This window comes from Erithacus rubecula (genome assembly GCF_903797595.1).
Source record: "Erithacus rubecula genome assembly, chromosome: 2".
Classification (NCBI taxonomy): domain Eukaryota; kingdom Metazoa; phylum Chordata; class Aves; order Passeriformes; family Muscicapidae; genus Erithacus; species Erithacus rubecula.
Genome location: NC_136685.1, coordinates 171,395 through 184,174, shown reverse-complemented (window position 1 = coordinate 184,174; position 12,780 = coordinate 171,395). Strand labels below are relative to the sequence as shown.

General features: G+C 54.9%; 1 protein-coding gene across 2 annotated transcripts; it reads left to right on the top strand.

Annotated features, from left to right (window-relative positions):
• The first annotated feature begins 1,128 nt into the window (after positions 1–1,128).
• PBK (PDZ binding kinase) lies at positions 1,129–12,091 on the top strand. 2 transcript variants are annotated; one of them, XM_079326056.1, is made up of 8 exons: positions 1,129–1,230; positions 1,785–1,873; positions 2,949–3,039; positions 4,144–4,286; positions 6,000–6,169; positions 7,731–7,860; positions 11,073–11,246; positions 11,879–12,091. In XM_079326056.1, the coding sequence occupies exons 2-8, from the start codon at positions 1,825–1,827 to the stop codon at positions 12,079–12,081; spliced, it is 960 nt and encodes a 319-aa protein (XP_079182182.1). In that variant the 5' UTR covers positions 1,129–1,230; positions 1,785–1,824; the 3' UTR covers positions 12,082–12,091. The 2 variants fall into 2 exon arrangements, with proteins under 2 accessions (XP_079182182.1, XP_079182183.1); XM_079326057.1 differs by having other exon boundaries at positions 1,201–1,231; positions 1,810–1,873.
• The last annotated feature ends 689 nt before the right edge of the window (positions 12,092–12,780 follow it).

Below are 12,780 nucleotides of genomic sequence, written 5' to 3'. Positions count from 1 at the left end.
GGATTTTGTTCCTGGGTGGGGCAGAGATCAATGGGATTTGTGGGGTTTTATGGGGTTTGTGGGATTTATGGAGTTTATGCAGATTTTTGGGATTTATGGGGGTTTATGGGTTTTGTAGGGTGAATGGGTTTTATGGGGTTTGAGGGTGTTTTGGGGTTTATGGGACATTTATGTTATTTATGGGGTTTATGAGGGTTTATGGGGTTTATAGGATCCATGGGGTTAATGTTATTGACGGGGTTTATGGGGTTCATGGGGATTTATGGGGTTTATGGGGTTCATGGGGATTTATGGGGTTTATGGGGTGTATGGAGTGTATGGGGATATATGGGGTTTATGAGATTTATGGGGGTTTATGGAGTTTATGGGAATTATAGGGGTTCATGAAGTTTATGAGGTTTCTCAGATCTATGTGGTGTATGGGGTTTATGAGGGTTTATGGGGTTTCTGTTGTTTATGGGGTTTATGGGATCTGTGGGGTTTAAGGGGTTTGTGGGGTTTATGGGGTTTTTGGGTTTTATGGGGTTCATGGGGTTTATGGGGTTTATGGAGTGTGGGGGATGGGGATTTATGGGGGCTCAGGGGTCTCAGAAGGTGACGCGGCTTATGGGGTCGGGGGTGTCACGGAGCACTCGGGGTTCATGGGGTTTGCGGGTTTATGGGGTGGCAGGGATGGGGGCTCAGGGGGGATTTATGGGGCTCCAGGGACCCTGCACCCCTCCCCAAATTCCTGGGGACCGAGCGGCCCCACAGACCGCCCCAAATTCCCCCCCATCGCTTTTGGGGCCGCCCCAAAACCCCTCGGGCTCCCCGGGACCGCCCCAAGCCACGCCCACTCCGCGCTGGCCACGCCCCACAGCTGAGGACAATAACGTCACCCAGCGGGAGTTTAGCCACGCCCTCATTACCATATATGGTGTTTGGCCGCACTCCCGGAAGGGGCGGGGCTTGCGCGCGCGCGCGGGATTTGAACGCGGCGCCCGGTAACGGCCGGAACAGGCGGGAAACGGAGCCAGGAATTCCCCGGGAGCGGCACCGGGAGCGACACCGGGAGCGGGAAAAGGAGCCCGGAATTCACCGGGAGCGGGACCGGGAGCGGGGAAAGGAGCCCGGAATTCCCCGGGAGCGGGACCGGGAGCGGGGAAAGGAGCCCGGAATTCCCCGGGAGCGGGAAAAGGATCCCGGAGCTCCCCGGGAGCGGCACCCCCGGACAGCGGAGCCCGAGCCGAGGTGGGACCGGGAGCTCTTCCTGGGAACCCCCGAGCTGGAATTCCCCCCCAAACTGGGATCCCCCGGTTCCCAAATCCGGGATATCCCAGCCTTGGATCCCGCATCCCTGGGCTGGGGTCCTGCCCCGCTCCACAATTCCCAAAGCTGCGCCCATCTCGGAGCGGGGATCCCCCAGTTCCCGAATCCGGGACCCCCGAGCTGGGATCGGCTCCATCCTCCAGCTTTGGATCCCTCAGAACCCCCAATTCCCCAGTTCCCAATTCCCCAATTCCCGAATGTGGGACCTCCCTGATTTCCAAATCCGGGAACCCCCAGTTCCCAAATGTGGGACCTCTCAAATCTGGGACCCCCCCCAATTCCCGAATATGGGACTTTCCCCAGTTCCCAAATCCAGGAACCCCCAATTACCAAATCCGGGATTTCCCAAATCCAGGACCCTCCCAATTCCCCGAATCTGGGACCTCCCTAATTCCCAGATCTGGGATTTCCCACTTCCCAAATCCTGGAATTCCCCAGTGCCATCGTGGTCCGTCCGTGTCCCCTCGTGCCCGCAGGATCGGGATCGGGATCGGGATTGGGATCGGGATCGGCTCCATGGACACGTTCCAGTCTCCCACCCCCTCCTCCCGCCGGGACAAAGCGGGTGAGCAGCTGCGGGATAATCCCGGGAAATTCCCCCAAGGAATCCCAGGGACCCCGGGGGCTTTTCCAGGGAAACGCCCTCGTTCCAAACCCCTGGAGTGCGAATGGCCTTGGGAGGATCCCGGGGTGAATTCCAGAGGCTGCTCCAAACTCTCCAACCTTTCCTGGGACAATTCCTCAGATTCCCTGGAAAACTCTGCCTGTCCCTCCCCCTTCTTCCTCCTCCTCCCGGTTTTATCCCTGAGCACATCCGAGTGCAAAAACTCTGGGATCAGTTTCCCATCCCCATTTTCCATCCCAGTTTCCCATCCATCCCCTTTTTCCCATCCCCATTTCCCATCTCTGTTTTCTATCCCAGTTTTCGTCCCATTCTTCATCCCTTTTTCCCATCCCCTTTTTCCCATCCCTGTTTTCTATCCCAGTTTTCGTCCCCTTTTTCCCATCCCAGTTTCCCATCCCCTTTTTCCCATCCCCTATTTTCCATCCTTGTTTTCCATCCCTTTTATTCATCTCAGTTTTCCATCCTATTTTCCATTCCCGTTTCCCATCCCCTTTTCCCTTCCCTGTTTTCTATCCCAGTTTCCCATCCCTTTTTCCATCCCTTTTTCCATCCCTTTTTCCCATCCCTTTTCCCATCCCTTTTTCTATCCCAGTTTCCCATCCCAGTTTCCCATCCCAGTTCCTTTGTGCTGCCCAAAATTCCCCTCTGGAATTGGGGGTTGGATCTGCGGGAGCTCCGTGTTTTTTAGGGAACAAACCTGCCCAGGGAACGGAGCTGGAATTTGGGAAAACATTGGGAAAAAAACCCGGGGTGGGGGGTTGGAAGGAGTTTTCCTAAAACTCAGATTCAGGAATGGGATCGGTGTGGGAATCATGGAATGCTTTGGGAATTCCAACCACGCTGGATCCCCCTCCCTAAATCCACCGGGATTAAAATCCCACCTGGAATGGGGATTCCCATTCCCGTTCCCAAACTCCACCTGGACTTTCCCTGGAAATTTGAGGCCGTTCCCGAGGGGCAGATCCCGATCCCAGCTGGTTTTTCCCCCGGGATCACCGGGAATTTTTCCCTGCAGATCCCGGCCCCGTGTCCATCACCATCCCGGCCTCTCCCTTCATGCAGAAATTGGGATTCGGCACCGGCGTCAGCGTGTACCTGATGAAAAGGTTGGGAATGGCCTCGGGAATTGTGATCCTGCAAATCCTGGGAAAGGAGGGACTGTGATCCCAGATCTCTGTGATCCCAGATCTCTGTGATCCCAGATCTGCTCCCCATGGATACGGAGCCCAAGGAGGGATTTGGGATTTGCAAAGCCAGGAAGGGGAACAGTGTTTTGGGATAAGCCTGTCCCGGCTGGAATTCTGGAATTTGGGCTCCATTCCTGCAAATCCAAGGATTTGGGGTCCCTTATTTTGGCATAAATCTGTCCTGGCTGGAATTCTGGAATTTTGGGCTCCCCTATTTTGGGATAAGCCTGTTCTGGCTGGAATTCTGGAATTTGATCTCCATTCCTGCAAATCCAGGGTTTTGGGGTCCCTTGTTTTGGGATAAGCCTGTCCTGGTGGGAATTCTGGATTTTTTTGCTCCATTATTTTGGGGTAATCCTTTCCTGGCTGGAATTCCAGGATTGGGGCTCCATTATTTTGGGATAACCCCGCTGGTCTTTCCTTAGCTGGAATCCAAGGATTTGGGGCCATTCCAAGGATAAACCCTGGCTGGAATTCCATGATTTCAGGCTCCATTATTTTGGGATAACTCTTTCCCAGCTGGAAATCAGGGATTTGAGGTCCATTATTTTGGGATAAACCTTTCCCAGTTGGAATCCTGGGATTTGGCAGTCTGTTATTTTGGGATAACATTTTCCTTGGCTGGAATTCCAGGATTTTGGGGTAAACCTTTTTCCTAACTGGAATTCCAGGATTTTGGGGTAAACCTTTCCTAGCTGGAATTCCAGGAATTTGGGCTCAGTTCCTGGAAATCCAGCAATTTAGTCTCCATTTTTTTGGGATAACCCTTTCATGGCTGGAATTCCAAGATTGTAGGCTCCATTTTTTTGGGATAACCCCTTCATGGCTGGAATTCCAGGGATCTGGGCTCCATTCCTTCCCTCCACCACCCTCATTCAGCTCCATCTGGAAATGGGAAGGGATAAAAATTTCCCTTTCCCTGAGAGTTCCACCGAGGAATTCGGAGCATTCCCATCCCAAGGCGGATTTCCTCGAGAATTCCACACACTATCCATGGGAATTCCAGAGGTTTTTCCCCCCCAGGTCTCCACGGGGATTGTCCCACTCTCCGTGGGCTGTGAAGAAAATCAGTTCCAGCTGTTCCCAGAGCCAGAGGAGGCTCTTCCAGCAGAGACTCCGGGAAGAGGCCCAGAAACTGCGGAACCTGCAGCACCCCAACATCGTCGGTGGGAATGGGGGGCGGAGCCTCGGAATTGGGGGGCGGAGCCTCGGGAATTGGGGGGTGGAGCCTCGGGAATGGAGGGGTGGAGCCTCGGGAATGGAGGGTGGAGCCTTGGGAATGGATGGAGGGGGTGGAGCCTTGGGAATGGAGGGTGGAGCCTTGGGAATGGAGGGAGGAGGTGGAGCCTCGGGAATGGAGGGTGGAGCCTCGGGAATGGATGGAGGGGGTGGAGCCTGGGGAATGGAGGGTGGAGCCTCGGGAATTGAGGGGTGGAGCCTTGGGAATGGACGGAGGGGGTGGAGCCTCAGGAATGGAGGGGTGGAGCTTTGGGAATGGAGGGGTGGAGCCTCAGGAATGGAGGGGTGGAGCCTCGGGAATGGAGGGGTTGAATTCCCATCAATCCTGTTCCCATCCCATTCCCATTGATCCTCTTCCCATTCCCATGGATCCCGTTCCCATGGATCCCCTTCCCACTGCCATGGATCCTGTTCCCACTGATCCCATTCTTGTTCCCATTGCTCTCATTCCCACAGCCCTCATTCCTACAGCTCCCATTCCCATGGATCCTGTTCCCATGGATCCCATTCCTGTTCCCATGGATCCCATTCCCATGGATCCTGTTCCTATTCACATGGATCTCATTCCCTTCCCACAGTTTCCATTCCCACAGATTCCACAGCTCCCATTCCCACATTTCCCGTTCCCACAGATCCTGTTCCCATTCCCATGGATCTGATCCCCATTCCCACAGCTCCCCCTCCCACAGATCCCATTGCAGTTCCCATGGATCCCAATCCAATCCTCATGGATTCCATTCCCACGTTTCCCATTCCTGTTTCCCATTCCTGTGGATCCTGTTCCCATTCCTATGTTTCCTGTTCTCATTCCCACGTTTCCCGTTCCCATGGATCCCATTTCCGTTTTCCATTCCTATGTTTCCCGTTTCCCATTCCCACATTTCCTGTTCCTTCCAGGTTTCTCATTCCCATTTCCCATTCCCCCATTTCCCATTCCCACATTCCCATTTCCCATTCCCCCGTTTCCCATTCCCACATTCTCGTTTCCCGTTCCCACATTCCCCCATTTCCCATTCCCCCATTTCCCATTCCCACATTCCCATTCCCCATTCCCACATTCCCATTCCCACATTTCCCATTCCCACATTCCTGTTTCCCATTCCCACATTTCCCATTCCCACATTCCCATTCCCCCCATTTCCCATTCCCCCCATTTCCCATTCCCCCGTTCCCCATTCCCCCATTCCCTATTCCCAAATTCCCCATTCCCACATTTCCGTTTCCCATTCCCACATTCCCATTCCCACATTTCCCATTCCCACGTTTTCCATTCTCACATTTCTCATTTCCCATTCCCACATTCCCGTTTCCCATTCCCACATTCCCATTCCCACATTTCCCATTCCCACATTCCCGTTTCCCATTCCCACATTCCCCCATTCCCATTCCCACATTTCCGTTTCCCATTCCCACATTCCCATTCCCCCATTTCCCATTCCCACATTCCCCCATTCCCCATTCCCACATTCCCACATTTCCCGTGTCCCATTCCCCCCATTTCCCATTCCCCCATTTCCCATTCCCACATTCCCCCATTTCCCATTTCCCATTCCCACATTCCCATTCCCCCATTTCCCATTCCCACATTTCCCATTCCCACATTCCCCCATTTCCCATTCCCACATTCCCGTTTTCCCCAGGGTACCGGGCTCTGAGCCGGGCTCCCGACGGGAGCCTGTGCCTGGCCATGGAGTTTGGGGGGGAGAAATCCCTCAATGACCTGATCGAGGAGCGCCGGGAGCAGCGCCTGGGCCCCTTCCCGGCCCCCACCATCCTGCAGGTGGCCCTCAGCATGGCCAGGGGCCTCCAGGTACCGGGAAACACGGGAAAACACGGGAAAACACGGGGAGAACACGGGGAGAACATGGGAAAACACGGGGAGAACACGGGGAGAACATGGGGGAAACACGGGAAAACATGGGGAGAACACGGGGGGAAACATGGGGAAAACATGGAAAAACACGGGGAGAACATGGGGGAAACACGGGGAGAACATGGGGAGAACACGGGGGAAACACGGGAAAACATGGGGAAAACACGGGGGAAAAAATGGGGAGAACACGGGGGAAACATGGGGGAAATCACAGGGAAAACACGGGGAAAACACGGGGGAAACATGGGGAAAATATGGGGAAAACACGGGGAGAACACGGGGAAGAAAATGGGGAAAACACGGGGGAGACATGGGGAGAACATGGGGGAAACATGGGGGAAACACGGGGAAACATGGGGAAAACATGGAAAAACACGGGGGAAAGACGGGGAAAACATGGGGAAAACATGGGGAAAAAGTGGGGGAAACATGGGGAAAACATGGGGGAAACATGGGGAAAACATGGGAAAAACATGGGGAAAACATGGGGAAAACATGGGGAAGCATGGGGAAGCATGGGGAAACATGAAATCCTGGGAAAAATACAGGGAAATCCTAGGAAAAACACGGCGAAAACATGGGGAAAAACACAGAAAAAATACAGGAAAAACACGGGGAAATCCTGGGAAAAATACGGAAAAGATGGGAAAAACAAGGGGAAAACATGGGAAAAATACAGGAAAAACACGGGGAAACATGGGGAAATCCTGGGATTCAGGGAGAAAGGGGAGCCAGGCAGCCTTTCCAGCTGCTGGGGGGAGTGGGATGCAGCTGGGTGGGATTTTGGGAAATAATTCCCAGTGAAGCCCCCAGATCCCAAAATTCCTTCCCAGAGAGGAGTTGGGATGGGGCTGGATCCAACCCCAGGCTGGGAGAGCCGGGAATGTGCAGCTGGATCAGGGCAGGATCCAGGGAATCCTCGGAGCCTTTGGCAGAGGGAAAGGAGAGCTGGGATTGGGGAAAGGGCTGGAGGGGCAGGAGCCAGGGAATGGCTCCACTGGGAAAGGGGAGCTGGGGAAGGGATTCCTGGCTGGGCTGGAATTCCCAGAAAATCCCTGGGAATGTCCAAGGACAGTCTAGAGACACCCAGGATGGTGGGATTGGAATGGGATGGGATTGAAGGTCCATGGATCCCAACCAAACCATTCTGGGATCCAGGACACTCAGGATCCATCCCGAGGGATTTTTGTGGAATTTGGGGTGGAAAAGGGAAGAGAGACCCTTCCTGGAGTTCCGAATTCCCAGTGAAGCTCCTGGATCTCAAAATTCCTTCCCAAAGAGGAGTCAGGAGGGGGATGGCTCCAATGCCAGGCTGGGAATGGAGGGAATTCCTTGGGAAAGGGGGAAAAGGAGTTTGGGAAAACCCCTGAGTCCATCCAAGGAAAGGCAGGATCAGCCAGGATCAGCGTGGGCTGATCCACAAGCTCCCCGAGTTTCCCGGGATATTTCCCCTCCCGAATCCGACGGAATTCTTCCCGGGAATTCGGGAATTCCGCAGTACCTGCACACGGAGCAGCGGCTGCTGCACGGGGACATCAAGTCCCCCAACGTGGTCGTGCGCAGCGCCTTCGATGCCGTCAAGATCTGCGACGTGGGAGTGTCCCTGCCCCTGGATGAGAACCTGGCAGGTGGGATTCCCGGGAATTCCCGGAGTTCAGGGGATTTCCAGAGCCCAGGGGATTCCCGGAGTTCAGGGGATTCCCAGAGCCCAGGGGATTCCTGGGAATTCCAGAGCCCAGGGGATTCCCGGATTCCAGGGGATTCCCAGATCCCAGGGGATTCCTGGATTCCAGGGGATTCCCAGAACCCAGGGGATTCCTAGATTCCAGGGGATTCTCAGAGCCCAGGGGATTCCCAGAGCCCAGGGGATTCCTAGATTCCAGGGGATTCTCAGAGCCCAGGGGATTCCCAGAGTTCAGGGGATTCCCAGAGCCCAGGGGATTCCCGGAGTTCAGGGGATTCCCGGAGTTCAGGGGATTCCCAGAGCCCAGGGGATTCCCAGAGTTCAGGGGATTCCCGGAGTTCAGGGGATTTCCAGAGTTCAGGGGATTCCCGGAGTTCAGGGGATTTCCAGAGCCCAGGGGATTCCTGGGAATTCCAGAGCCTAGGGGATTCCCGGATTCCAGGGGATTCCCAGATCCCAGGGGATTCCTGGATTCCAGGGGATTCCCAGAACCCAGGGGATTCCCAGAGCCCAGGGGATTCCCAGAGCCCAGGGGATTCTCAAAGTCCAGGGATTTCCCAGAGTCCAGGGATTTCCCAGAGTCCAGGGAATTCCCAGAGCCCAGGGGATTCCCAGAGCCCAGGGGATTCCCAGAGCCCAGGGGATTTCCAGACCCAGGGGATTTCCAGAGTTCAGGTGATTCCCAGAGCCCAGGGGATTCCCAGAATCCAGGGATTTCCCAGATCCCAGGGAATTTCTGGAATCCTGGGGATTCCCAGAGTGCAGGGCTTCTCCCAGACTGGCTGGGAATTCCAGGCTGTTTGTGGGGTTTAGGGATGGGTTGGGAACAGCGGGACTGGGAAAACGCAGGGGTCGTTTGGGAATTCTCTGACTTCATTGGGATTTATTGGGAATATTCAGCTGGAGGCTCAGGAATCTCCTGGAGGAATGTGGGGATGGGTCAGTTTTAACTGAGGATGGGAATGGGTCAGGGTTTGTTGGGAATGTGGAACCAGAGGGTGGGAATAGATCCATTTTATTTGGATTAGTTTTATTTGGAATGTAGAGCTGGAGGCTCTGGAATCTCCTGGAGAAGATGGCAATGGATTTGTTTTATTGGGAATTGGAGGCATTGGGATATGGGGATATGGAATGTGGCATTGGAATTTGGGGATGGGTCAGTTTTATTGGGAATGTGAAGCCAGAGGGTGGGAATGGATCCATTTTATTTGGAATACGGAGCTGGAGGCACTGGAATCTCCTGGAGAAAATGGGAATGGATTTGTTTTATTTGGAATTGTAGGCATTGGAATCTCCTGGTGGAATGTGGGGGGTGGGTCAGTTTTATTGGGAATGTGGAGCTGGAAGCACTGGAATCTCCTGGAGAGTTTGGGAATGGATCAGGATTTATTGGGAATGTGGAGGCACTGAAATGTTCTGGAGGAGTGTGGGAACAGGTCAGTTTTATTGGGAATTTTGGAGCTGCATGCTCCAGAATCTGGAGGGATCCACAGGGCTCTGGAATTCCTCTGGAATGGCAATCCAGAGGGAGGGCTCTGGAATTCCACCAAGGATCTCCAGGGCTTGGGAATCCATCCAGGATTCTGGAATTCCTCTGGGACAGGGGATCTCCCTGGGCTCTGGATGGGGATGCAGCTTTTCCTGGGATCCTATTCCTGCAATCTCAGTCTGGAATCCTGTTCCCAATCCAATCCCATTCCCTATCCAGGATTTTGATCCCAGTCCAGGATCCCATTCCCAATCCAACTCACCATCCCAATCTGGGTTCCCATTCCAATCCTATTTCCAGTCTGGGATCCTGTTCCCAGTCCAATCCAATCTTGTTCCTAATCCACAATCTGGGGCCCTGTTCCCAATCCCATCCCATTCCCAGTCCAATCCCAATGCCATTCCCAATCCAATTCCAATGCCATTCCCAATCCAGAATCCCATTTCCAATCCAATCTGCAATGCTATTCTAAATACCAAATCCCATTCCAATGCAGGATCCCATTCCCAAATCCAGTCCAAATTTGGGATCCAATTTCCAATCCCAATCTCATTCCCAATCTGGGATTCCATTCTCAATGGAATTCAATCCCATTCCCAATGCAGGATCCCATTTCTAGTCTGGGATTCCATTCCCAATCCAATCCCATTCCCAATGCCAGATCCCATTCCCAATCCATTCCAATCCCATTTCCAATGTAGGATTCCATTCCCAATCCAATCCAATCTCAGTCTCTGACCCCGTTTTCATTCCCAATCCCATTCCCAATCTCTGACCCCATTCCCAATCTCTGACCCTGTTCCAAATCCCGTTCCCAATCTCTGACCCCATTCCCAATCCTGTTCCCAATCCCTGACCCCGTTCCCATTCCCAATCCCAATCTCTGACCCTGTTCCTGTTTCCATTCCCAATCTCTCACCCTGTTCCCATTCCTGTTCCCAATCCCATTCCCAATCTCTGACCCCGTTCCCAATCCCATTCCCAATCCCATTCCCAATCTCTGACCCCGTTCCCAATCCCGTTCCCAATCTCTGACCCCGTTCCCAATCCCATTCCCAATCCCATTCCCAATCTCTGACCCCGTTCCCAATCCCATTCCCAATCCCTGACCCCGTTCCCAATCCCGTTCCCAATCTCTGACCCTGTTCCCAATCCCGTTCCCAATCCCTGACCCCGTTCCCAATCCCATTCCCAATCTCTGACCCCGTTCCCAATCCCATTCCCAATCCCTGACCCCGTTCCCATTCCCATTCCCAATCCCTGACCCCGTTCCCAATCCCGTTCCCAATCCCTGACCCTGTTCCCAATCCCGTTCCCAATCTCTGACCCCGTTCCCAATCCCTGACCCCGTTCCCAATCCCATTCCCAATCCCTGACCCCATTCCCAATCCCTGACCCCGTTCCCAATCCCATTCCCAATCCCGTTCCCAATCTCTGACCCTGTTCCCAATCCCGTTCCCAATCCCTGACCCCGTTCCCAATCCCGTTCCCAATCTCTGACCCTGTTCCCAATCCCGTTCCCAATCCCTGAGCCCGTTCCCAATCTCTGACCCCGTTCCCAATCCCTGACCCCGTTCCCTTTCCCAATCCCAATCTCTGACCCTGTTCCCATTCCCGTTCCCATTCCCAATCCCTGACCCCATTCCCAATCCCATTCCCGTTCCCAGTGAGCGATCCCCAGCTGTGCTACGTGGGCACGGAGCCCTGGAAGCCGCCGGAGGCTCTGGATCCTGCCGGGATCATCTCGGACAGATCCGACATTTTCCCCTTGGGCCTCACCCTGTGGGAGATGCTGGCGCTGAGCATCCCACACCTGCCCCTGCCCAACAGCGGCTCCGAAGGTCGGGAATTCCCGCCCGGAATGGGAGCTGGGGAACTGGGGAAAGGGGTGGGACGTGGAATGGGATTCCCACTGGGAAAGGGGAGCTTGGGAAGGAATTCCTGGCTGGGCTGGGATTCCCAGAGAATCCCTGGGAGTGTCCAAGGAAATGTTGAGGCAGCCTTGGATGGTGGGATTGGGATGGGATGGGATTGAAGGTCCATGGATCCCACCCAAACCATTCTGGGATTCTGGGATCCAGGACACTCAGGATCCATCCCCAGGGATTTTTATGGAATTGGGGGTTGGAAAAGGGGAGGGAGACCCTTCCTGGAGTCCCGAATTCCCAGTGAAGCCCCTGGATCCCAAAATTCCTTCCCAGAGAGGAGTTGGGATGGGGCTGGATCCAACCCCAGGCTGGGAGAGCCGGGAATGTGCAGCTGGATCAGGGGAGGATCCAGGGAATCCTCGGAGCCTTTGGCAGAGGGAAAGGAGAGCTGGGATTGGGGAAAGGGCTGGAGGGGCAGGAGCCAGGGAATGGCTCCACTGGGAAAGGGGAGCTGGGGAAGGGATTCCTGGCTGGGATCACTCTGGGAATAGCAGGACGGGATTCCCGGGATCCACTGCTGCTGACAGCCCCTCTCTGCACTGCAGAGGATTCCTTTTCCGAGGAATCCTTTGACGAGGATTCCTACTACGCGGCGCTGGGCACGCGGCCGGCGCTGCCCCCGGAGGCGCTGGATCCATCCCTGCAATCCGTGCGGGAATTGTTCGGAGCCTGCACGGCCCGGGAGCCGCCGCAGCGCCCGGCGGCAGCGCGGATCGTGCAGGCCCTGGAGGGAAACCTGCAGCCCTGAGCATTCCCGGAATTCCAGAGCCATGGAGGGAAACCTGCAGCCATGAGCATCCCCGGAATTCCAGAGCCATGGAGGGAAACCTGCAGCCATGAGCATCCCTGGAATTCCAGAGCCATGAGCATCCCCGGAATTCCAGAGCCATGGAGGGAAACCTGCAGCCCTGAGCATCCCCGGAATTCCAGAGCCATGGAGGGAAACCTGCAGCCCTGAGCATTCCCAGAATTCCAGAGCCATGGAGGGAAACCTGCAGCCCTGAGCATCCCTGGAATTCCAGAGCCATGGAGGGAAACCTGCAGCCATGAGCATCCCCGGAATTCCAGAGCCATGGAGGGAAACCTGCAGCCCTGAGCATTCCCGGAATTCCAGAGCCATGGAGGGAAACCTGCAGCCATGAGCATCCCTGGAATTCCAGAGCCATGGAGGGAAACCTGCAGCCATGAGCATCCCTGGAATTCCAGAGCCATGGAGGGAAACCTGCAGCCCTGAGCATCCCTGGAATTCCAGAGCCCTGGAGGGAAACCTGCAGCCATGAGCATTCCCGGAATTCCAGAGCCCTGGAGGGAAACCTGCAGCCATGAGCATCCCCGGAATTCCAGAGCCATGAGCATCCCTGGAATTCCAGAGCCATGGAGGGAAACCTGCAGCCCTGAGCATTCCCGGAATTCCAGAGCCATGGAGGGAAACCTGGAATTCCAGAGC

Bases quoted from the DNA above. Each gene is read 5' to 3' on its own strand.
- PBK (XM_079326056.1), top strand. From the start codon at position 1,825: ATGGACACGTTCCAGTCTCCCACCCCCTCCTCCCGCCGGGACAAAGCG. The intron at 4,287-5,999 runs GTGGGAATGGGG...CGTTTTCCCCAG, and splicing joins GCAGCACCCCAACATCGTCG to GGTACCGGGCTCTGAGCCGG. The intron at 6,170-7,730 runs GTACCGGGAAAC...GGAATTCCGCAG, and splicing joins GCATGGCCAGGGGCCTCCAG to TACCTGCACACGGAGCAGCG.